At 40.9% G+C, this 26,038-nt stretch overlaps 1 protein-coding gene and 1 pseudogene across 1 annotated transcript; both read right to left on the bottom strand.

Annotated features, from left to right (window-relative positions):
• Nucleotides 1-1,435: 1,435 nt before the first annotated feature.
• Nucleotides 1,436-20,240, bottom strand: SGCB (sarcoglycan beta). Its single transcript, XM_065877748.1, has 6 exons — nt 20,213-20,240; nt 13,235-13,444; nt 6,292-6,477; nt 5,439-5,630; nt 4,974-5,105; nt 1,436-1,653 (listed from the first exon to the last, which is right to left on the bottom strand). The coding sequence occupies exons 2-6, from the start codon at nt 13,412-13,414 to the stop codon at nt 1,450-1,452; spliced, it is 894 nt and encodes a 297-aa protein (XP_065733820.1). The 5' UTR covers nt 13,415-13,444; nt 20,213-20,240; the 3' UTR covers nt 1,436-1,449.
• On the bottom strand, nt 11,019-11,492 carry LOC136123729 (ATP synthase subunit ATP5MJ, mitochondrial pseudogene; annotated as a pseudogene).
• Nucleotides 20,241-26,038: the final 5,798 nt, after the last annotated feature.

Here is a 26,038-nt window from a genome sequence, read left to right as displayed (position 1 = left end):
CCATTTCCCACTGTGCTGCCCCAAGGGCTGAGGGTATACATATCTTGGCAACCCTTTTACCCATTCAGGTACCCCAGCTGGGAAACGAGGGTAACCCACAACTAGGCCAATTTGATTTCTCTATATTTTAGAATTGGCTTAAGAAAATTTAAAATCTGACAGTGATTGGTCAGTTTTTTGACTGAGATTGATTTATTTCCTTTTAATTAGAGTAAGCATACCTGTTTTTTTGTTTCTTATCTGCCTAGGTAAGTCTGAATTAGTCTTTGTTCATCTTTGCAGAGTTTTAAATAATTAAAACCCCAGCGCAGATAGTGAAAAGAATGCGGTATTTAGAAACAGGTTCATCCAGGTTTGAGTCACACCTGAATTCCAATCCCAACTCTGCTATTTCCTCTGTAACATTAGGCAAGTTTCTTAACTTCTCTGAACCTCAGTTTCCTAATGGGTAAACTGGGATAACAACACCTGCTTATAGAGCTGTGGTGTGAATTAGAGACATTCCATGTGCGATGCCTAGGACAATGCCTAGCACTCTAAGACGCTCAATACATGACAGCTATCATCATTTAACAGTTAAAGCTGAGATGGTGCTTTAATTTCTACCACATTGGGAGCACAATATTTACCAATATTTAATGAGTATACATTCTATTAGAGTATTTTCTTCCTAGTGCAAAACTGAGGAACCATAGTTTCTTACTAACTCCCATATGCGAAGTTCTTTAATGACCTCACTTGCATGTGAGAATATGGCTGAAAGTCAATGCACTAAAAATCTGTCTTTCCGGGCTTCCCTGGTGGCGCAGTGGTTGAGAGTCCGCCTGCTGATGCAGGGGATGTGGGTTCGTGCCCGGTCCGGGAGGATCCCACATGCCGCGGAGCGACTGGGCCCGTGAGCCATGGCCGCTGAGTTTGCGCGTCCAGAGCCTGTGCTCCGCAGCGGGAGAGGCCGCATCGGTGAGAGGCCCGCGTACCGCAAAGAAAATAAAAAAAATCTGTCTTTCCTCTTAGAAGCCAAAAGACAGAGCATGTAACATTTACTGATGGTGTACCTTTAAACGTCTTAAGTGGGTCTATCCCCATTAGTTACCAAACGCTTACTTATAGTGAGTCTGAACAGTTGCTTCAGACCTTTAGCATTTAGACAAGGAAAAGTGGCATTTTAAAAACACTTCTTTAAAGATTAATATTGATTGTATTCACTTCTCTTAATTGTTTTAGAGAACTGTAAATTGAAGATCAGTGCAACTTAATGAAATGTATTAGAATTTAGGCTCTCTGAGACTATTTTAAACATGGAGACTATATAATAGATAATAGCAGTGCTCTGCAGGTAAAATAATTACGAGTTATCACAAACTCTGTAAAAACATGATTTGCATGCCTACTCTGAAAAAAAAAATGTCAAGTCACGATCCGAACCTACTGACGCCCTCTCGGGTTCTTCTAGTGAGTGTCTCCACAGGGGTTGTCTGAGGTCTGGCAGCCCATGTTCTGGCCCGTCACCTGTACTTTGAAGAGGGTTCCGTCAGCGCACATACAGAGCTTGTAGCGCACCCAGTCACCACCACCAAACTGGTCTCCGCTGGAGGAACTAGGGAGACGAGTTGTGCTGACCACCACAGTTCCATTCAGGATGATGCTGTTTTCCTATCAGGAGAAAACTCACATATGGCTTGTTTGCATCCACAAGTAGGGCGAGAACAAGATTAATAAACAACACTCACTGAAATATTAGCAAGAATAGCAGGCAGCAAGAAAAAGTCATGACCGAAACAACAACAATGAAAACCCAAAACCAATCAAAATTCACCTAGTGACCTCTTAGCGATTGTTCACAATGTATATCAGTACACTTGTTAACACAATTTATTTCTCAATTAGTTAAAAATTATATCAAAATTCCTAAGTGCACAATAAGACGAATACTGATAAAGTCTCAGATCATTTTCATTTATTATTTCCTAAGAGAGTTTTAACCAATTTGCTGATTGATACATTTCTGACGCTAAGAAGAAAAAGACTGTTTTTCTCCTAGAGAAAAGTAATTTGAATTTCCAATGTTTTTGTGTGACACCAGAAATGAAGATTCAAACCATACAATTTTGAAGCCCAGGCACTCAAAGAAAACTGCCTGGAAGTTCTCTTCTTCAAGCCCACTATCCCAGGAACATTCTTGTATCGCAGACCCTCTCTTTTCTGGAACTCCTAACCCTCTCTCTCCCTTCTTCTTTTCATTCATTCAACAAATAATTATTAAAGGTCTCCTATGTGTCAGATACTATTCTAGGTGCTGGGGATGCAGTAGTCAACAGACAGGCAAAGTCCAAGTCCCCATTTACTGGGGAGGGGGAGACAACAAACACCTGAAGAGGTAAAACAAACAGGACATCATCTGAGAAAAGCAAGTCAGGGTGAGCGGAGAGAGAGTGACAGGGAAGGCCTCTCTGATAAGGTCACAGTCTGATGGAAACTGGATGACATGAGGGACTAGAGCATGTGGGTAACTGGGCAGAGGAAAGCACATATGCAAAGGCCCCAAGGTGAGGATGTGCCTTGTGTTCTAGGAACAGAGAGGAGGCCAGAGTGGTTGAAGGACAGAGAGGGGGAGTCGACTGGTAGGTAGGAGATGAGTCAAAGAAATAACTAGGGGCCAGACACATAAGGCCAGGGAATGGACTTTGGCTTTTATTCTGAATCAGATGGGAAGCCATTTGGAAGGTTCTGAACAGAGAAGTGACGATCTTTTAAAAAGGATCGCTCTGGCTGCTGTACAGAGAACTGAATACAGGGGTGAAAGACGAAGCAGGGAGACCACTTTGGAGGCTATTCTAGCAGTGCAGGCAGGAAACGATGCTGGTTTACACCACGGTGGTGGTGGTGAGAATCAGCCAGACTCTGTACATCTTCTGAAGGTAGAGTCCAAAGGCTTTGCTGATGAAATAATGGGTACCATTTAACAAGATGGGAACACTGAAAAAAATGCATGTTTGGGGAGGGAAGGAGGATATGAAGACTTTAGACTTCTTGAGTTTGGGATGCCTATTAGATATTGAAGTGGAGAGGTAAGAAGGCAGCTGGATATGTGAATCTTACTTAGTTCAGAGGAGAAAGGAGTTCCAAAGTTGAGAGTCATCAGCTTATAGAGGGTATTTAAAGCAATGAAAGTTGATTATGAAGTAATGGAAATGGCTAATTGACTATGTAGTGATAGTATATGGAATTCTCAAATTTTGTTCCAACGCTGCCCTCTTGTGGTTATGTAATTTTACTTTCTTTAAGCTGCTAAAGTAGTTTGTTTTTTTTTTTAAATTGAAGTATAGTTAATTTACAATATTGTGTTAGTTTCAGGTGTACATCAAGGTGATTCAGTCATATATATTTTTTTTCAGGTTATTTTCCATTATAGGTTATTAAATTCTTGTTGCTTATCTGTTTTATATATAGTAGTTTGTATCTGTTAATCCCATTCTCCTAATTCATCCCTCCCTGCCTTCCTTTCCCCTTTGGTAACCATAAATTTGTTTTTAATGTCTGTGAGTCTGTTTCTATTTTGTATATAGATTCATTTGTACTGTTTCTTAGAGTCCACATATACGTGATATAATATTTGTCTTAGTTTTTTTAAAAAAGCAGTTTGATTGATAAAATTCTTTCTAATGACTAGCCATACACTTCAAAACTAACCTCTGATATTAGCTGAATTATAAAGCTAATTATCTTTTCAATACTGGTTTATTTTTTTTTAACTGTGGAGAAACTGATATGTGTGTATATGTATTTCAAAGTATGTCATATTAACAACAGGTAGAATTTTCAGGTAGAAAAACTTAAAAGATTTAGGTGACTTGCTAATGGTCATAAACAAATCAATCACATCTCTTGCTGCTTTGAGTTTCTGATGCAGAGAACAACAGCCCCACTGTGACCATTCTTCAACACTATTATTCTCTCAGAGGCATGGCTTCTTTCTACAATGTATGCAAACAATACTCAGCACTACTACTGAGTTTCTGGCAAGAATCACATTTTTATGTTCATGTTTATTATTTAGAGGTTGGAACATATTCTTCAGGGGGAAGAGATATTTATGAAAGTGAAAGAACTTAATTTTTAAAAGTTTTTTCCTTCAAGAACTATGATTAAATTTTTTAAAAGGAAAGAACTATTTTATAAGTCCTTAGGTTTAACTTTTGTCATTTAATGCTTAGTAGAACAAATTTAATTAGCTTTAATTAGGTAGCATAGAGCAGATGCCCAAAGACATTTTGAATAAATATACTTTGACCAGAATTGTGAGCAGGTAAAATGTTTTCGAACTTATGGCTCCCTTAAATGAAATATGTTACTTATTAAATAAGTTCAGATATAATCTGTGAGGCACAAAGAAAAGTTTACTTTTCAACAGGTATAATAAAGGCAAAATCTTTTTCCTTTACAATTAGTAATAGATGTATAATTAAAAATACATTTAATATATTTGCTAATTGATTTTCACATCACTAGACACAAAACCCATGAAGAGATGTGAAAAATCTTTAACTGAAAAAAACCCTATCAACTTCAGGGCATGCATACTGAGAATTCTCTTTTGGAAGCTTTTTGCTTGTTTGTTTGTTTGCCTTTTAAAATAACACAGGCATCATTATGCAAAAAAAAAAAAATTTAGAAAATAACAGGCAAGCAGAAATAAAATGAAAATCATCTGTTACCCTGCTACCCATAACTAACCATTGTTGACATTTTGGCATACCCTTCTAGGTTTCTATAAACATACACATGATCTGAAAAATAAAGATGAGATATTTCACAGATTGTTCTATAACTTTCTTTCACTTCATAATCCATTTTGAACATCTTTCCATGTCCGAAAAATACAACTACATTATCATTTTTCATAACTCTTTTTCCATATAAGGACTTATGGACCCAAGAATCTAATAATTCTCTTAAAATCAAAAAATACTCACAGCCTTTAACTCCATATTACCACCCATGCGAAATTCAATGGTTTTGCCCATAATGAATACTCCTTCATTTCCACGCACAATAGCACGCCCGTCAACTTTTATATTTAAATCACTAGTAGCATTGCTGGTAATCTGAAGATTAAAAAAAAAAAGTAGTGATGAAGAGTTTCTAAATTAAAGTGAGGATTATTATTAGAGATAGAGGAGGAGGCGTTTCAATGACAAAATATGAAAGCAAGTGTTTTAATTCACATTTCACACATGTAGAGATAAAGACAGATGATTTGATAATGGTCACGTAAACTAGTTGGTGACAAATCTAGAACTAATCCTTTCCGCTGCTCTGGAGTCACTTCATTCATAGCATTTTATCAGTAAAGCTGCCCCTGCCCCCCACCTCACACACTTTGTAACTTTAGATAATAATTCTCTTCCATTAACGAAAGCAAGGAAAATAAATCATACCCTTTCAGTAGATGCTTTTTGAACATTCAAACTTTTCACTCCACTTGGCAAACGAAACTCGTGAGTTTCGTAGTCTGTGCTGAATAAGATATTTTGAGTCCTTGGGTCGAAAAACAGCACACCAATGTCACTTATAATAGAAGTTTTGTTCTTTTCTACACTGAGCTTTGTCGTCCCTTGCTGAAAAACAATCTTCAGAAAAACACTTTATCATGAATACGTTTTCGAACAAGACTGCATCCAAAATTCATCAAGAACATTCTAAGAAAACTCTACAATAGCAGGCTTAACTCCTAATAATTTTAAGTGCCTCTCTCTGACTCCCTCCACCTACTTGGGAGAAGAGTCCTTTAAAACGAGGGCTTAACATGCTTATTTGCTGTAATGCTTGGCAGACACAGATGGTCGCAGAGCACAGGGACCCAGAGCTAAGATGGGCAGGGGCAGTAAGGATGCCTCCTTGAGGTTCTGGTCAGTTGAAAACCCACATTATAGTAGCCACTTGACAGGGGTTGCCACTGACTAGACTGGCATATTCTCTTCCAGACTCCCAGAGAGTAGAGGGTATTCTAACCTGGGAAGGTGCTTTTTAAAATGGTTTCCTCACATGGAGGAGAAAAGAGTAAACTATGTATTCTTACAGTAATTATATCTATCCCAGAAAACGCTACCATGCGGCAAAATCTAGAATATTAGGAAAGTATCTAACATTAATAGATGGATGAGAAAGCCAACAATATTATTAAATATATTATGAATTTTCTTTAAAGGAAAATACCCATTTCCAGTAATCAACTCTAGGTTTTTACGAAGAATTTTTCTCTAATGTTCCTCAATTAATGTGGTTACTTACAGGTTGGTTGTTGCCAGTGATGACTAAATTTTCATTTCGCCTTCCTCCTACTGTGCTCTTATAAAGAGGGTGTATAACTCCCATGTCAGACACTTGCTTAAATCGAAGCAGACCACTTTCATGAAACTCCATGCTGTCACAGCCATTTGGTCCAATGCGAATCACAGCCCAGATAACAAGTGTTACCTAAAAAAGAAATCAAGCCCACTGTTAATAGGCTGTTAATCACAGCCCAGATAACAAGTGTTACCTAAAAAAGAAATCAAGCCCACTGTTAATATGTTAATAGGTTTAACATAATCAGTAAACAAATAGGAAAGGTAGTTGCTAAAGGATTAAACTTCCTAAAATGTTTCATCAGTGAGATGAACACATCAATTGGGTTTCCACTTACAAACAAAACCAATTTTATTTTTATCAAGGTATTACATACCAATAACTAAAAGTCAAAAAGTGCTAAAGGTGGGCTTCCCTGGTGGCGCAGTGGTTGAGAGTCCACCTGCCGTTGCAGGGGACACGGGTTCGTGCCCCGGTCCAGGAAGATCCCACATGCCGCGGAACGGCTAGGCCCATGAGCCATGGCCACTGAGCCTGTGCTCCGCAACGGGAGAGGCCACAACAGTGAGAGGTCCGCATACTGCCAAAAAAAAAAGTGCTAAAGGTTCTATAATTAAAAAAAAAAAGATTACTTTATTTCTTCTACCTCCCCTATACCTCGTCCCAGAACAACCACTTTCAACAATCTTAGCCATTTCGTCTAGAATTTATCTCCATATTTCTAAATAATAAGTGTATGTTATTTCGTCACTGATCAATTTTAGGTTGTATCTATCAATTTCCTATTTTAGCAGATGAGAATTTTAGCTCATTTATATTTCTTCTCCTCCAACTCCAATCTCAAGTTTTGGTTAAATCCATGTTCAGTATTTTCAGTATTACAACAATGTAAATATTGTTCACTGCTAAGCCAAATGCTGTACTATGATGGCAGTTCCCTTCTTGTACTTTGTGTCTTTCAGAGTTTAATATTTGTCCTTCTTTCATTTGCTTAGTTTCTTTGAAAATCAGACTACGTTTTTTCAAACTCTCCAACATTTCTGTAAAATGTCTCTCAATAAAATGTTCTAAAAGTCCAAACCTCCCAGAAAATGTATTAGCTCTATTTGCCTCTCCCAGGAAATCTTTCCGGAATGAACCCTCATCTTCTTGCTCCAGTCTGAGCTCCTGCCCTCTGGGTCTGTAGCACGGCTATAACCATGAGCTTTCCATTCACTTTCATGCTGGAACTTCCTTTTGTCTTTCTCCCATGCAGGATACCCAGTTTCCGGTATCCTTGTCTTCAACATTCTCGGTTTAGTACCTTCTTTTGGTAGGGCACATTGTCCCGTGGCTTCTTTAAAAAGAATGTATGTGAAATATTTTTTGAGAGTGTGCATGGCTAAAACAATGTCTATAATTCCTCACATTTGACTGAGAGTTTAGCTTGGTATGCATTTCTAGATTTGAAATTATTTTCTCTCTGAATCTTGAAGGTCCTTGCTTTCTTGCCTTTTAGTTTCCAGCACTGCTTTTGACAGGGTCCGATGCCACTCTGATTTTGTGCTCTTTATACAAAACCCGTGTTTTTAATTCTCTGGAAGAGTTTAGGATCATCTCTTTATTCCTGGTCTTCTTAAATTTCACAGTAATAGCCTTGGTGTGAGTCTTTTTTTTTAATACATATGCTGGATCCAGAATGGTAGTTTTCAACTTGTCCTAGGAATCTTTCTTGATTTAATTATTTGATAACTTTCTTCCCATTGTGTTTTTTCTTCTCTCTTTCTAAAACTCCAATTAACAGAATGTTCCTGGATTCATTCTTTAATTTAGTTGAACTTTGTGGAAGATTTTATCTTCCAATGTCTGTCTATCTATCTATCCATCCATCCATCCATCCATCCATGTATGTGTATTTCTATGAGTTCTTCCATATTCTTTAACTGCTTCTTTTTAATGGCACGCTATCCTTGTTTAATGGATGCAGTATCCTCTGACTTCTCTGAAGCTATTGATTGTGTGTTTTCTTTTAAGTTTCCTGTCATTTGTTGCATTTTCTCCATTTCCCTGAATTCGCACTTTCCCCATGGTTTGGGTGCTTTTGGTCTCAATCATTTCTCAATTCTGGGAGCTTTCCATAAAAATCTACTGATCCCTGGTGGCTCTGTGTTCATAGTTAACAGAGCGGTTATAAAAAGTTCAGGGAAAGTTCTCTGGGTGGGGTGGCACTTGTGACTGACAGGCTTCACAATAGGGAGATTAGGTGGCTTTTTCACAGGGACCTGCCAAGTGTATCTTCAGGTCTTTTCTCTATGTTCTTCAGTTTCTTCAGAGCAGGCTATTTTATCTCTTGCTGGGGGATGTAAGCCTGGTACAGGGAGCTGGAGCTGGAGGATGAGGATACGGGAGTCTCAGTGCTCAGGATACAGACTTTCCTGCCTTCAGTGTGGAAACCCATCCCTACCCTCCTCTTGGCAATATCCTCAGGCAGAAAGAATCCCCTCTGGTTCAGTGTGGGGTTAGGAGGGCTGGCTGCCTAACTGCTGCCTGGAAGGAGAGGGAGGCTGGGGATTGCATGCTTTCTTCTATGGACTTTTCAAACAAGCTCTCTGTTTTCAGTTCCCTCTTCACTCCTACTTTTCAAGGCACTTGTACTTCCAGCTCCTGAGGCTTTTCAGGATTCTGCAGGACACTTCCACCAATGCCCCCTGCAACCCTCTCCCCCAACACGCAGTTTCTCTTCTCTAGTAAGTTATTTGCCACTCCTCCTTTTTGTCTTCATATATTACGGTTCAGGATTTCAGTTGCCTCCCACTTTCTTCCAAGGTATTTCTGATTCTTGACATTGTCACCTAAGGATAAGCTTTTAAAGCAGAAGGGGATGAAAATGTCTTTTTTTTTTTTTTTTTTGCCATCTTAACCATAACTTTCCAAAAAAATAAATTTCTAAAATAAAATAAATTCAGAACATGTGCTCCTAGTAAAGCTATTTACAGTATCAGCTCTTTTTGATTTAAGTGAAGAATTAGACACAAATGTTTTGGATGTACATAAAATACAATGGACTGCTTTGAGAGTATTAGAAGTAAAAAAATACAGTAGTAAGTGAAATTACATTAGAACTGCTGCATCCATGTTCATGATTGGTCTCAGGGATACCAATAATCACTCTCTGAAAATATCTATCCACACACATGCCAGAGGGGTTCAAATTTAACCCCTTTCTTTAAGAAAGCAAATATCTTTGGAAAAGGCAACACACCAGTTCCTCACACCTTAGTGTAAACCAGTCTCCTCATATCCTTTCATTCTTTTATAACAGAGATTTAGGACTACAAAATACAATGCTTTACTGCCATCCAAGGTTTACAATTTTAAAATCTAGCTGAGCAGGCAAGAGCAAATTTTGGAAAAGTTGAATGAAAACAGGAAGGAGTATATTTTTAGGAGAGATGAAGGCAGTAAAATCATCTTGGCAAAGGTCTCTTCTATTGAGTTGACTCTAACCTTTTAAAAGTTGTTTTTTATTTTATTTTTAAAAATTAATTAATTAATTAATCAATTATTTTTGGTTGCATTGGGTCTTTGTTGCTGGCGAGCGGGGGCTACTCTTCGTTGCGGTGTGCGGGTTTCTCATTGCGGCAGCTTCTCTTGTTGTGGAGCACGGGCTCTAGAGCACAGGCTCAGTAGTTGTGGCGCACGGGCTTAGTTGCTCTGTGGCATGTGGGATCTTCCCGGACCAGGGCTTGAACCCATGTCTCCTGCATTGTGGGAAGCCCTAAAATTTAAGTCTTTTAAAGGAAAGAGTCTATGAACATTTTTTTCTAAATAAAATTAGTGCATGGCAATATTAACATACTAAGTTTTCATACAGAAAATATTCATTAAAATTCAGTAAGAGATAAAACATATACAGGCATAGTTCAGAGATATTGTGGGTTTGGTTCCAGATAACAACAATAAAGCGAATATTGCAATAAAGCAAGTCCACACAAACTTTTTTGGTTTCCAAGTGCATATAAAACTTATGGCTACACTATACTGTAGTCTATTATGTGTGCAACAGGATTATGTCTAAAAAAACTATGTATAGGGAATTCCCTGGCAGTCCAGTGGTTAGGACTCGGCGCTCTCACTGCGGGGTCCCGGGGTTCAATCCTTGGTTCGGGAACTAAGGTCCTGTACAAGCCATGTGATGTGGCTGAAAAAACCAAAACCCCAAAAAACCAATGTACATACCTTAATTAGAAAATACTCTTTTGCTAAAAAATGCTAACCATCACCTGAGCGTTTAGCAAGTTGTAATCTCTTTGCTGGTGGAGGGTCTTCCCTTGACGCTGACGGCTGCTGACTGACCAGGGTGGTGGTCACTGATGGCTGGGGTGGCTGGGGCCATTTCTTAAAGTGAGACCACAATGAAGTCTGCTGCACTGACTCTTCCTTCCACGAACGGTTTCTCTGTAGCATGTGATGCCGTTTGATAGCGTTTCAGCCACAGTAGACCTTCTCTCAAAATTGGAGTCAATCCTCTCAAATCCTGCCACTGCTTTATTTAATTTCTTTCTTTTTGTAGGGGGTATCTCACAGGTATGTCTATTCGTGCTCGAGGACAGCGGCACTGCTACAAGTGTGCATGATGTCCCACATTCCCACAATACAGCCCGACCGATGTCCCATCCAAGTAAAGCTGGTTAATGATGACCATGAGCAGGCATAGGACTGGAAGCTTTCAAGGCTTTACTTCTTTTATCAGCACTCCTGATTTTATAAACGATGAAGCCCGTCAACCCCACTCCGACCCAAATCTCCTGGTAAACTTAGGTACAGCAGGGCTTCACGGAGATGCAAACATTCTTAAGGCTTGGAAGCAGCTCAGGCAGCCCCTGCCACTGCCTTATCAACTAAGTTTATGTAATAGTCTAAATTCTTTATTGTCATTTCAATAATCTTCACAGCATCTCCACTAGGAGTAGATTCCATCTCAAGAAAACACTTTCTTTGCTCATCCGTAAGAAGCAACTCCTTATCCTTAAAGTTTTATCATGAGGTTGTAGCAATTCAGTCACATCTTCAGGCTCCACTTCTAATTCTAATTATCTTGCTATTTCTATCACATCTGCAGTTACTTGCTCCACTGAAGGCTTAAACCCCTCAAAGTCATCCATAGGGCTGGAATCAACTTCTTCCAAACTCCTGTTAACTTTGATATTTTGACCTCCTCCCAAGAACTGCTAATGTTCTTAATGGCATCTAGAATGATGAATCCTTTCCAGAGGCTTTTCAACTTACTTCACCCAGGTCCATCAGAGGAATCATAATCTATGGCAGCTATAGCCTTAAAAAATGTATTTCTTAAATAATAAGACCTGAAAGTCAAAATTATTGCTTGATCCGTGGGCTGCAGAATGGATGTTGTGTTAGCAAGCATGAAAACAACACTAATCTCATTGTACATCTCCATCAGAGCTCTTGGGTGACCAATGCATTGTCCATGAGGTGTAATATTTTGAAAGAAATCTTTTTTTTCTGAGCAGTATATCTTAACGGTGGGCTTAAAATATTCAGTAAACTATGTTGTAAACAGGTGTGCAGTTATCCAGATTTTGTTGTTCCGTTTATAGGGCACAGGCAGATGTAGATTTAGCATAATTCTTAAGGGCCCTATGATTTTCCAAATGGCAAATGAGCACTGGATTCAACTTAAAGTCACTGGCTGCCTTAGCCCCTAATGGAGAGTCACCCTGTCCTTTGAAGCTTTGAAGCCAGGCACTGACTTCTCCTCTCTAGCTATGAAAGTCCAAGATGGCATCTTCTTCTAGTAGAAGGCTGTTTTGTTTGCATGGAAAATTTGTTGTTTAGTGTAGCCATCTTCATTACTTTTCTTAGCAAGATCTTCTGGATAAGCTGCTGTAGCTTCTACATCAGCACTTGCTGCTTCGCCTTGTACTTTGATGTTATAGAGACAGCTTCTTTCCGTAAACCTCATGAACCAGCCTCTACTAGCTTCAGACTTTTCTTCTGCAGCTTCCTCACCTCTCTCAACCTTCACAGAATTGAAGAGAGTTAGGGCGTTGCTCTGGATTTGTCTTTGACTTAAGGGAATGTGGTAGCTGGTTTGATCTACCCAGACCAGTAAACCTTTCTCCATATCAGCAATAAGACTGTTTTGCTTTCTTATCATTCATATGTTCCCTAGAGTAGGACTTTTATTTCCTTCAAGACTCTTTCCTTTGCATTCACAAGTTGGCTAAGTATTTGGCGTAAGAGGCCTAGCTTTCAGCTGATCTCCGCTTTTCACATGCCTTCCTCACTAAGCTTAAACATTTCTATCTTTTGTTTAAAGTGAGGGACACCTGCAACTCCTCCTTTCACTTGAACACTTAGAGGCCATTGTAGGGTTATCTCAGGGAATAGGGAGGTCCGAGAAGAGGGAGAGAAACGAGGAGCGGCCAGTCAATGGAGCAGTCAGAACGTACACAACATTTATCAATTAAATCCACCATCTTACCTGGATGTGGTTAGTGGCAACCCCAAAACATTACACTAGTAACACTAAAGATCACGGATCACAGATCACCATAACAAATATACTAATATTGAAAAAGCTTTAAATATTGTGAGCATTACCAAACTGTGACATGGAGACTGAAGTGAGCAAATGCAGTTGTGAAAATGGCACCGACAGATGTGCTTGATGCAGGGTTGCCACAACCTTCAATTTGTAAACAACGCAGTATCTGCAAAATGCAATAAAGCTAAGTGCGATAAAACATGGTATGCCTGTATAGAAAAGCAGAAAGAGGGTCCTGAAAGAAATGATAGGAAGAGAGTCCATGATTTGACTAAAAGACAGAAGAAAAATTCCCCACGGTAATTAAGAAAAGAATATTCTGTACTAAATACTCACAATTAAATTGATGACAGCCAGAATAAACAGCAGGATAATCACACAGATGGCTAAATTGCCCTTTCTCCCTCTCAGTCCCGTTTTATGCAGGCGATCTTCATCAATTGGAATATACCCGGCTTTAAAGTTACTGTTGTGCTCTTTATTGACATTCCTTCTCTCAACAGCCTTCTCACGCATGGACTTCTTTACAGGACCATTGGAACTTTGCTAAAAACAAAATACAACACAATGGAGCAGCTATACCCTCTCTTTTTGATGCATTTATTTGTTAGGTGCAAATTCATAACTAAAGAAAGCTGAATTGGTTAGTGATATATTTTCCACCAATAAACCTCAAGTCGTGTTGAGCTGCAGGCTCCAAGTAAGGACATGACTGCTGAGAAGGGTCATAGAGAAGAACCTTCAGTGTGACCATCTGATAACATATTTCCACTGTCTGCTTTGAATAGTCCTACCGTCAGTAAACTGAACAGCCAGCTCATGTGGGGGAAGAGTTAACATACACATTCTACAGTGGGTAATCTTGTTTTAATTAATGATTTATAACGATTTGTTTAATTGTATATAGTTTTTCATTTATATGAAAATAATTTGGAAAGGCTAATATACTTTATTCATCACTCCAGATGGCTAAAGTTAACATTATCCTAGACAAGCAGTTTTCAAAATACGGCTGGGAAGCCCTGGAGGGGTCCCCTGAACTCTTTCAAGTGTCTGGTGGGTGCAAATTATTTTCAAAATAACACTAAGATGTTATTTTCTTTTTTTACTCTTCTTCTCCCATGAATATGCAGATGACACTTGAACAACATGGATTTGAACTGCATGGGTCCACCTATACGTGGATTTTTTTTTTTTTTTGCGGTACGCGGGCCTCTCACCGCTGCGGCCTCTCCCGTTGTGGAGCACAGGCTCAGCGGCCATGGCTCACGGGCCTAGCCGCTCTGTGGCCTGTGGGATCTTCCCGGACCAGGGCACGAACCCGTGTCCCCTGCATTGGCAGGCGGACTCTCAACCACTGCGCACCCAGGGAAGCCCTATACGTGGATTTTTTTCAGTAAATATACTGGAAAAAAATTTGGAGATTTGCAACAATTTGAAAAAACTTGCAGATAAACTGTGTAGCCCAGAAATATCAAAAAAAATTAAGAAAAAGGTGCGTCATGAATGCATAAAATATATGTAGATACGTAAGTTTAGTGATATTTAATATAAAATTAATAATGCTAGTTTTCTTACTGTTTTTTAACTTTGCTTTCAAAGAATTACATTACTGTACAGTCTCTCTCTCTCTCTCTCTCATAACTGGAGAAATTGTGTATCAGCCTATCAACCCATGTAACTGGTTTTTTAAAAAAGATATTATGAATATGACTGTGATACTCTATGCCATAAAAATTTTTATTACGATCCTTTCATTAGTGTATAGGTTAGGCTACTGTGAAGGAATTGTACTGATTACACGAGGCTACTGTAAAGCAACCATACTGCTGCTTCTTCGTTATCAGTGCATGAATCGTTATGCATGTAGATAAATATGAATTTCTTTTCCACATTATCTTTTCATTTTTGATGTCCAGTGTTAGTAATATGTATAACATCTACAGTGTTTTGTACCATATAAGACAATATTGATGTAGGTGCTGACAGATGATTCATCTTGTAAACAGACGACATAAATTTATGGTATCGATAAAGACAGTACAGTACTGTAAATGTATTTTCTCCTTCCTTATGATTTTCTTAATAACATTTTCTTTCCTCTAGCTTACTTTCTTGTAAGAATACAGTATATAACAAATATAACATACAAAATACATGTTAATTGACTGTTTAGGTAACCAGTAAGGCTTCTGGTCAACAGCATTCTATTAGTTTAGGTTTTGGGGTAGTCAAAAGTTATACGTGAACTTTTGACTGTGTGGGGATCAGCGCCTCTAACCCCTGCGTCATTCCAGGGTCAACTGTACAGTGAAGCTTCCAGAGGCTACATGACCATATGTGATGACGTTGCTCTAACAGCTAATGGAATGTGTGTTTGTATACTCCTGTGTTTACAAAATTTCCCAATTTAAATTCCTAATATGGTAAGTATCAACAGATATAACCCACATAAACAAAAGCTCTTTGGGATTCTCAGTCATTTTTTTTTTTTTTGCGGTACACGGGTCTCTCACTGCTGTGGCTTCTCCGGTTGCGGAGCACAGGCTCCGGACGTGCAGGCTCAGCGGCCATGGCTCACGGGCCCAGCCACTCCGCGGCATGTGGGATCTTCCCAGACCGGGGCATGAACCCGCGTCCCCTGCATCGGCAGGCGGACTCTCAACCACTGTGCCACCAGGGAAGCCCCCTCAGTCATTTTTGAGAGTATCAAGAGGGGAACTTCTCTGACGGTCCAGTGGTCAGGACTTTGCCTTCCAATGCAGGGGGTGCAGATTTGATCCCTGGTCGGGAAGCTAAGATCCCACATGCCTCAGGCCAAAAAAACCAAAACAGAAGCAATATTGTAACAAATTCAATAAAGACTTTTAAAATGGTCCACATCTAAAAAAAAAAAAAAAAATCTAAAAAAAAAAAAGAGTATAAAGAGAACCTGAGACCAAAGAGTTTGAGAACCTCTGACTTTAGACTATGGTTGAAAGACATTTTAGGTAATAATCTGGTACATCATGAACACAAAAGGAAGGAGTAGAATGTAATACTGCCCAATTTTCATATTTTTCAGAGCTCTGAGAAAATTAATTTATTGAATAGGCATTTATTAAGCACTTTATGCTTAAACACTAATACTATAAATAGGAATACAAAAGAAATATAGGACAAGATCCTTACCCTCCAGATATTACAAATGTGATTTGGGTACACAAAACAGTTAGCAATGCAATAAAATGCTCTGTATGTTCAGATGCCAAAATCAATAGTTTAGACAATACATCCTGTGGAGTTCATGGGAGAAGAGACAGGAGGGCTTGGAGTTGTCAGGGAAACCAGGAAGAGTAGGTGGGTCAAATCTGGCAATGAAGGCAGAATCAAGTTGGAAATGGAGAATAGGTTGTGAGTTTTTGGACATCTGGGTACAAACTCTAGTCTTTATGTCTGCTGATTTGGGAGTCACTGGAAGTCTCTGAAGATGAATGACATACGTTTCAGGATGCAATGTGTGGGCATTTGTAGGAGACACGGGAAAGAGGAAAACCACCAAGTAGGCTGTTGGGATGCTGTGGTAATGGAGGCCTGAAGTATTGAGGGTCTAAACTAAGGTGGGATGAAAAAGGATAGATTTAAAATATACTTCAAGAGAAGAGTTAAGTGAATTTGTAGCAGGTTTTTAAAAAAGCCCCTCATGTTTACTGAATGGTGACTATTTAAATATGGGGAATGAAGCAGGGAGAAGATTTTACACATGTTGTATTTGAACTGATTGAGAAATAACCACCTGCCTTAAAGGCAATGGGAAGGATGGGATGGGGTATTAGGTCGGTCAGGACTAGAAATACAGATTTGAGAGTCTTCACCTTCAAGGTAAATTAAATCTATGAGACCACAGCAGTTTGCTGTCAAAAACAGTATAGAGGAAGAGAATAAAAAGCCAAGGATGTACCCGTGGAAAACTTTAAATGTGCAGGAACAGTGGAAAATGAGAAATACAAGAAAACTACGGATGTGCAGTGTTGCTGAATTTGTCAAGAAATGCCTCTGTGACTTTCAAATACGAACTTTGAGCAGCAAATTGGTAAGTAGGGATAGTCCTGAAAGGATGCCAGCATGTATGCATTTATTTTCGAGTCCAGGAAGACAGAAGTGTTAAGACAGAAGACTAAAGAATTATGTACTGTCGGAGAAAAATTGTGCTTGTTCTTGTTGTCGTTAGTATCTCTTCATCCTCTCCTCACAACAATTTGCAGGAAGACTTGTATGTTTGATGGCAGAGGGAAAGATGCCAAGAAGGGCAAAGGTCAAAGATCCAGAGTAGGGCAGAATAATGAGGGAAATAAGATCTTTCAGGAGATAGGAAAGAAAAGTGATAGTACAGGAGAAACCAGTCTTAAAGGGTGGGTTCCCACCTCATTGAAATGGTTCACACCAAGAAGAGAAAAAAAAAAAAAATTCTTCTTTTCCCTGGGGATGTAATAGGGAAGGTCATCTGCCAAGAAAGAGTAGAGAGGGCAGCTGGAATCGTATTGTGGTGGCAGGGGTAGCAGGCTGGTTGAGGGCTTATGGAAAATGGAAAAAGACAGGAATAATCATTGTGAGTAATGCGGCAGACAAAAATTTTAAAATTCTACAAAGTGGTAAGAAAGGTTCTGTAGAAGATAATTCAATCTACTCAACAGATTTAACACAAAACAAGTTGCCAAATACAGTTGTGTAGGTTGTATATCTGCATGGGGTACAACAGCTACGAGGGTGCATCGATACTCAAACATTTTAGAGTTGAACATGCATTTTGACAGCCGAAAGCAGTAAAATATCTAAGGGGAAGCGTGCTTGCTTCTAATGTTCACAGACGCAGTATGGGTTTACGACAGTGCTGACAGGTGGGCAATTTAAAAATCTTAGCCAGAGTTTGAATATAGGTCTACATAACAGAGAGCCAGGGCAAAACTTACCCTCCTGAGATGCACTCTTTAATTTTCTCTGCCAATTCATATTCATTTGGTGCACTTACCATTTATTGGAGTTACTATATGTCAGAGGCTCCAGACTACCAAGATGAGCAAGGTAGAGCGGCTACCCTCAACAAACTTACCTATAGGCCAGCAGAGTAGATAGACAGGGTCACTAGCAATTGCAGTTCAACACGGCAAGTGCTGTCGTACAGCAATGCACACAATACTGAAAGAGTGCATAAGAGGAATGCCACTCGACTTAGCAAGCAGGGACATCAGTTGAAGGTTTTTAAGAAAAGTTGGGGCTTCAGTTGAATCTTGAAGGACAAACAGGAGTTAGCCAAGCAAAGTACAGAGAAAGGCATCCCAGGCGGAGGGAACAGCATGGGAACTTTGAGTATAAGTCATCTCTGCAAACTAATTTTGGTAGATTTATGTGGATGGTGAAGAGGATGAGTATAGGAATGGGACAAAACTTGAGGTGAGATGTGGTTAGGGGCTAGAAAACGAGTGGACGTAAGTATCACATCTAGAATGATGAATTTTATCCTGAAGGCAATGGGGAACTACTGAAGATTTCAAATAGGTCAGTGATATAATCAGATCTGCATTACAGCAAAATCAAACCAAAAAGAGATGAACTGGAAGAGAAGAGTTTCGAGATGGAGATTTCAACAACAGGTTTCTCTAACAGTCCAAATGAAGGCTTGACTGAGCTTTGGAGCTGCAGATGAAGAGAAGATTGGGGAGAAGCCTTAAGAGGTAGAACTGAAAGGACCTGATGATTGACTGGGTGTGAGTGTGACTTAGAGGCATCTAAGATGACTCCCAAGTAGGACCCGCTACATAATTTGTGGGGTCCAGAGCAAAAAGAAAATGTGAGGCCCTTTGCTCAAATATCAAGCTTGGGACAGCAGAGCATTAAACCAAATGTGGGTCCCTTCTGAGTTCCCTTGAGCCCACCCTGCTCCCAAATTTGTGGCGAGGTGAACCAAGTTGAATGGATGGCTGTAACCCTTTTAATGGTGCATATGATCCAATCCAACATTTTTGAGTTTGGGTGCCTGTGGAAAATTCAGTTAAGTTCAGGCTGGAAACATAAACGCCTAACTCTGAAGTAGAGATTGAGGAATGGATCAGATTGCCCAGTGCAGGTGTAAAGCAAGAAAAGAAGTTCAGTGGAACTTCAAGAGCATTAACAGGTGATGCAGATGAAAAAAGAACCATCTAAAATGGGCACTGATAAATCAGGAGGAAAGCCAAGGGACAATTTTAATCTCAACAAATTCAAGAAGCTTTGTCTCCTTTCAATTTCACTCATTCCTTTAGATTTTATTTTATTGTTAGGACCTGTAGCTTGCCTACCATATTTAGCTGATTTTTCTGCATTTATCTGTCAGTTTGACTTTAAGCTTTGAAGGCAGATGTCATGTCTTTTATTTTTTATGTCCCTCAGAATGACTGTTCCAGTGATATCTATCTACTATGTCTCTAAAAGCTGTTAATTGCCTAAGAAAATCTTTCCAGTTCTGGAAACAGAATGTTGGCTACTTGACTTGTGTATTTTTCCAGCAGTGTTGAAGAATGAGACTTTCCCAAAGAAACCTATCATACCACAGTTTCTTTTTAAAAGGAAATAACAGTTAAGGGGAAAAAGTGGCTACCAAAATTATATTTATTATAACAAATCACCCTAGGAACTACAGGTATGTATATATGTGTGTGTGCATGTGTGCCTATGTATAGCTTGCTTTTTGTAAGAAAAGAGCCTTTTACACTATTATTCTAAGTTACCCGTTTACAATGCAGATCAGGAAATACTTGATAAAGCATTTTAAAAAATGATTTTAAACCAACTGCATACGAGACAGTTTTATATTGGTGACTGTCTCCAAAAACCAAAGCGGGAGGAGAAACGTGGATGTCAGCATATGGGGATGGCACACACGAAGGGGCTGCAAGCTGACACCCAGGCAACAGCTGAGTGTTTCTTGGCTGGTGTCAGGGGAGGCTCTTGGATCGCTGGCTGGGGTTATTTTTGCCTGCATCTTCGCTGGCCACCGAGCAGGGCATGTCCCCGGCAAGACCTGGCCCAGGCTCCCGGCTGCCACGGCCGCCTCTCGGGCCCTCAGAACAGCGACCCCTCCTCACCTCGCCGACGGACAGCCAGGCCAGGCCGACGGCCGGGGCCGGCTCCCCCTTCTCCACCCCGGGGCCCCTGCCTGGGGTCCCGCCCGGCCTTTGCCAGCATCTCGGACTGCGGACAGCTCCTCCCGCCCCGCCCCACCGCGCGGAGTCATCCCCGCCGGCAGCACCCCGGCCTCCGCTGGCCCTCCAGCGCCCGGCCGCGGCGGGGCTCACAGACCTGCTCGGCTGCCGCCGCCGCCGCAGCAGCCGCCGCCGCTGCCGCCGCCGCCGCCGCCGATGCCGCCATCTTCCAGCGCTGGCCACCGCCGCCGCCGCTGCCACCGCCCTCCCCGCCGCGGCCGCACCCCGCGCGCCTGCGCCTGCGCCCAGGAGGGGCGGGAGGGAGAGAAGGGGGCCCAGCCCCTCACCGCCCCACCCCACCTCCAACTTCGCCCCGCCCCGGCAGGGAGGTTCAGAGCCCGCGGCGGCCGCGGGGGCCCGGCGCCCAGGCGGTGGCCTCCGGGCGCGTTTTCCCACGCGCCGGGATTGCTCGCGACCTCGGGCTGCCTCTGGATTCCTCCGAAAGGGCGCCCTCAAAATACGGAAGACGCCTCTCCCTTTGCCCTCCTTTCCCCATCACGAGGGGCTGGTGCCATCCCGAGTCCTCCTTGCTGCACGGGCCGGGATCTCCCTGGAGAGAGGAGAGTACGCGTGGACGAGGAAGGAGGTGGTGATAATGTGGCAAAAGTTAACAAGTTGCCGATTAGGTAGCGAAAATCTTGAAAACCGAGACCCCTTAAGAGGACATACAATCACTTTAGGGATGCTTCTTAGCTCTGGAGGGCCTGTGAAGTCTGATGCTTTTTTCTGTAGTATTGGAGGTGGGTTGGAGATAGTGTCGATGTATCTCCTGGGGAACCCGATTTAACAGATATTTACTGCACACCAGGAAGCCACTCAGACACACAAGTAACTCGAGTACACATTCCTTGTTCCCAGTCGAGTCAATATAATCCAATAATCCTCGTGTTTAAAAAAAAAAAAAAAAAAAAGAGGGCAGTGGCATTCGAGGTGCAAGAACCGTTCCAAGAACTGTTCCTCAGGTAGCCGAAACCAGTTCTCCTAAGCACCTTTGGGCCCTAGGCCTGCCTAACTCAGCAGGAAGCACCAAAGAGACCTACCTACTGGCCAAGTTTTCCTTTCTCTGGGAACTAGGTCAGTTTTGCTTTTCGATGACTGGAGCCGTTGTTTCGCTCTCTGCCTACTTCGGAGGATTGCCGTGAAGTTTAAGTTAGACACTCTGTCACGTGGTAAGTCCCTCATAATCTTTTCCCTTCTCTCCTCTGGTTTTGGCTAATGTCAGTACCTACCTGGTCATCAGTCTCTGCCTGTCCTTTCCCAAATGCTGGAACCAATTGATTTGCATCTCTAGGCTCACTCCTGCCTGGATCTCTAGGACAAACCTCATCTTAGGCAGGAAGACTATAAGTTATAGCCCAATGCTTTGGGAGTCAGCAGTAAGTCTCTTTGAATAGTCTTGACTGTGGTCCCAATTATCCATTCAGATAACAGGGTTTTTGACTGATCCTTATTTCCTGTCTCCAATTCTGGTCCTGTAGTCCTTACTTCCTATGCTTTGCCTTTTTCCCCTCTGCTTGGAAAATCCTTCTCTTTTTTCCTGGCAAGCACACTCTTATACGTCCTCCAAAAATCCATTCAAATGTCGCATTCTCTTTAAAGCCTTCCCAGGCATATGTGCAGTTTTAGCTGGTCCGTCCCTTAACTCTGCTCCTGGTCTTCTACACGCACTTTAGATTGCATTGTATTCTATTTTGTTAACCTGTCTAATTTCATCTAAAAAACAGGAAGCTCTATCTGGAACACCCATATCTCACTCACTCTTTTATCTCCAATGCCTAACACAGTAAGGAAACTTAAAAAATGTCTTAGAAATATGCCTGATACCCCAGTTTCTAAGACCAGCAGCCCTGCCTTGATTTTGCCAACCTCTCTCGCACTTAGGTGGTGAGATACCTGATTTTCCTAATGCCAAATTCCCCTTAGGCTATCTGAAAAAAAAAATTACCTTCTCTTGGATTCCTCCTTGCTGATCTCCAGCTCTGTGAAAGGACACCTCACTACTCTCCTTGATGCCAATTCCTGTATAGTCTTTAAATTCACTCATAAGACCACAACTTTGATGTAGGTCAGTCCCAAACGCATTATCTTCAAGATTTTTTTTCCTGAAATAATATTTTAAGTCCAATTCTCCCCCATTTTACAAATGAAGAAATCAAGGCTCGTAGAGGTTAAACACAGCTTTCAACTACTAAAGAGCCAGGATTGAACCTAAGTCCACTTGACTAAAGTGTTTGCTTTTTCTACCATATCACATAACCTTTAATTCTGCACTCCCTTTGGCCTGTTACATATTATTAGCATTTAGAAGTGCAAAGCAGAGCTCCGCAAGGCTAGAGTACTAGTCAGAACATAGAGACCATTATCCATTCATTCACATTACAGCGGGTTAAATAGTGTTCCCCCCGCAAAAGATATATCCAAGTCCTAATTTCCAGTACCTGCGAATGTGACATCTTTTGGGAATTGGGTCTTTGCAGATGTAATAAAGTTAAGGATCTCACGGTGCGATCACTCTGGATTTAGAGTAGGCTGTAAATGTAATGACTGATGTCCTTATAAGAAGAGGTGAGGACAGAGACACACACATGGGAGAAGATGATGTGAAGACAGAGGCAGAGATTGGAGCCATGTGTCTACAAGGCGAGGGATGCCAAGACTTGTCACCAAAAACTAGGAGAGCAGCCTGAGACAGATTCTCCCTTAGAGGCTCCAGAAGGAACCAACTCTGCTAACTTCTAACTTTCAGAACTGTGAGAGAATCAGTTTCTGTTGTTTGAAGCCACCAAGTTTGTGATCATTTGTTATGGCAGCCCTTAGGAAACCATCCAAAAGTTAAACTCAAAAACTTCCCCCCAATCTTCTTTTCCTGTGTTCTCTTAGTGAATGACACCACCATCCTGTCAGAAACCTCAAAAGTCATTCTATGCTATTTCTAGTGTGATCATTCTACAGTTCAAACCTAATCATGTCTCTCCTCACCCTGGTGCTTAAAACCCTCCAATACCTTGCATGATAAAAATCAAACTCTTTATGGTAATATATATATATATATATACGTATATATATATATATGTATATATATATATATATACGTATATATATATATAGTCCTTTACTTTTTGGTTCCTGTCTACCTCTTTTTAGCCTCCTTTCCTGCCCCTTCCACAAACTCATCCTTCACTCCTGCCGTGTGCAGTATCTGCAGTTCCCAAGTATTTGTCTGAACATATCAAGTTCTTCATGTCTCTGTGCCTTTGCATATGTGGATATTTCTCTTTTTTATCTAGACATTCTTCAGCTTGTCCACTAAAACTCAGCTCAAGGGATGTTTCTTGCCCTAGTATGATAACTTTAACAGTATCAACATGTCTAAAGTTAGAGAGAGAAAGTATAAAGAAGAGAGTAATGAGCTTTGTGGGGTTGGAGGAGTTAGGAAGACTTTGTCAGTTTGAGCTGGATTTAAATTAATTAAAAGTGCAACTAGGGCTTCCCTGGTGGCGCAGTGGTTGAGAGTCCGCCTGCCGATGCAGGGGACACGGGTTCGTGCCCTGGTCCGGGAAGATTCCACATGCTGCAGAGTGGCTGGGCCTGTGAGCCATGGCCGCTGAGCCTGCGCGTCCGGAGCCTGTGCTCCACAACAGGAGAGGTCACAACAGTGAGAGGCCCGCGTAGCGCAAAAAAAAAATAAATAAATAAATAAATAAATAAATAAAAGTCTATTTTATGTGTATATATGAAAGAAAATATCAGTTAAGTAAGGGTACTATTTGGAGAATCTTTTGATGCTCTAAATTTTGTTCCAATTCGATTATTTCAGGATATTATCAAGTAGGCAATTATTTGGGAAGAAAAGATAAAAATCAGATCTTTCTTTTTGGTACACTATCAGGTAACATGGAGAAGTTGAAAGAACAATGAACTTGGAACATGGATACTCTTGCTTTATCTCACACTCTGCCAGTTAGTGGCTTCTCACGACTTTACATAAGTCTTTAATCATTCTGAACCTCATGTTTTTTCCATTCTATATAATGAAAAACATGGACTAGATGAGCTCTAAGACCTCTTACAGTTCTCACATTCTTTAATGCTATTTTTCCTTTTTTTTTTTTCTTTTAACATATTGGTTATGGTTCGGATTGAGCAAATCTTGCCCTTTGTTTCAGTTTTTGGTTCACAGTTCAGTTGAGGTCAAGCCTTGATTCTGAGAGCATTAGCCAATCATCAAAAGTTGAGCCTTTTTCTTGCATACAACTTAATCTGCAGACTTTCTGGAATAACTAATATACCTAACCTCCAGGAAATAAACAAGGGGGTTCACTAGAGTTGCACTTTTTTTTTTTTTTTTTTTTTGCGGTACGCGGGCCTCTCACTGTTGTGGCCTCTCCTGATGCGGAGCACAGGCTAAAATAGCCTTTTAAAGCAAAATCTCAAACTTGTTGAGTGCATACTTGTAGTTTGAAGCATATGGATTCTTCTTTAATCAGCAACATCGACTGTTTGCATTCCAGATTCTAGCTCTCTCTTAAATTGATTACCATCCTACACCCATAAAAAGCTCTGAGGAGGGGATCATCATTAAGGGCACTTATGAGGATATCCACTTATTCCTACACGTATGGAAATTCTAAGCTTGTATCAAGTAACATCACCAGAGAGCTAAGAAATGGGGTGTCAATCACTTGGCCCTCTCTTTGATGGCATGTGTTCTAGTGTTACCCCCTTAGCGTTGATCAAAGGTGACTGCAAGAAACAATCAAATTAGGATTGTTTCTATATTTTCTAAAAAAAGGGGGGGTGGTTATTAAGGACATCTTAATTCATCTATGTTGTTCTATACTCTTCGGAAAAGAATAAACATATTTTAGAACTGGTACCAGAAAAAATGTGTTTTCATTTAAAAAATTAGTATGTATACTTTTTTGTTTGTTTGTTTTGTTTTTGTGGTACGCGGGCCTCTCACTGTTGCGGCCTCTTCCCGTTGCGGAGCACAGGCTCCGGACGCGCAGGCTCAGCGGCCACGGCCCACAGGCCCAGCCGCTCCGCGGCATGTGGGATCCTCCCAGACCGGGAAACGAACCCGTGTCCCCTGCATCGGCAGGCGGACTCTCAACCACTGCGCCACCAGGGAAGCCCAGTATGTATACTTTTAAAATCAAATAGTACTAATCGTACCACCCATTTTCCTTTTTTCCTTGACTACTACAAAGCCCAGAAATAAATGTAAAATAAGGCTCAATCTTAGTACATAAGCTTAAATTGGGGGCATATTTTTTCCATTAAAGAATTTTCTAGGGGGCTTCCCTGGTGGCGCAGTGGTTGAGAGTCCACCTGCCTATGCAGGGGACACGGGTTCGTGCCCCGGTCCAGGAAGATACCACATGCCGCGGCCACTGAGCCTGCGTGTCTGGAGCCTGTGCTCCGCAATGGGAGAGGCAACAACAGTGAGAGGCCCGCGTACCACCAAAAAAAAAAAAAAAAAAAATTTCTAAATCTAACAATGATATTTTCCACAAGCCTTTTACTGTAAGCGATCTCAGATCCTCTTTGGGAAGTTTGGGGGGAATAAATAACGAATAAGTATGCATTTCCTTTGTTTTGAGTCCTTAAGAACTATGCTTGTTGTTAGTAAGTATCAAGTTCCTGCTATGGGCAACCATGCTCCAGAATTCTACAGAAACCAAGAAGTGTATGAAATGACTGGAGGCCTGAAGGGTCTTGAATCTAGCTGTGGGGCTCCAGTATTATAGAGATAAGTAACATCAGGTAGCATATTGTAAAGTGATTTCAAAGACCCATTTTAGCCTAAGACTCTATAAGTCTATTAAATTAGTAATATGAACATTTGGTCAAAGCATATTCTGTTTTGAGTTGGCTTAAATATTGATATTTTGACTAACATTTTCCTGAAGGTGGTCAAGTT

The sequence above is a fragment of the Phocoena phocoena genome, chromosome 5 (assembly GCF_963924675.1).
Source record: "Phocoena phocoena chromosome 5, mPhoPho1.1, whole genome shotgun sequence".
Taxonomy (NCBI): Eukaryota; Metazoa; Chordata; class Mammalia; order Artiodactyla; family Phocoenidae; genus Phocoena; species Phocoena phocoena.
Note: the sequence above shows the minus strand (reverse complement) of the source record. Positions and strands in the feature narration are given on the sequence as shown.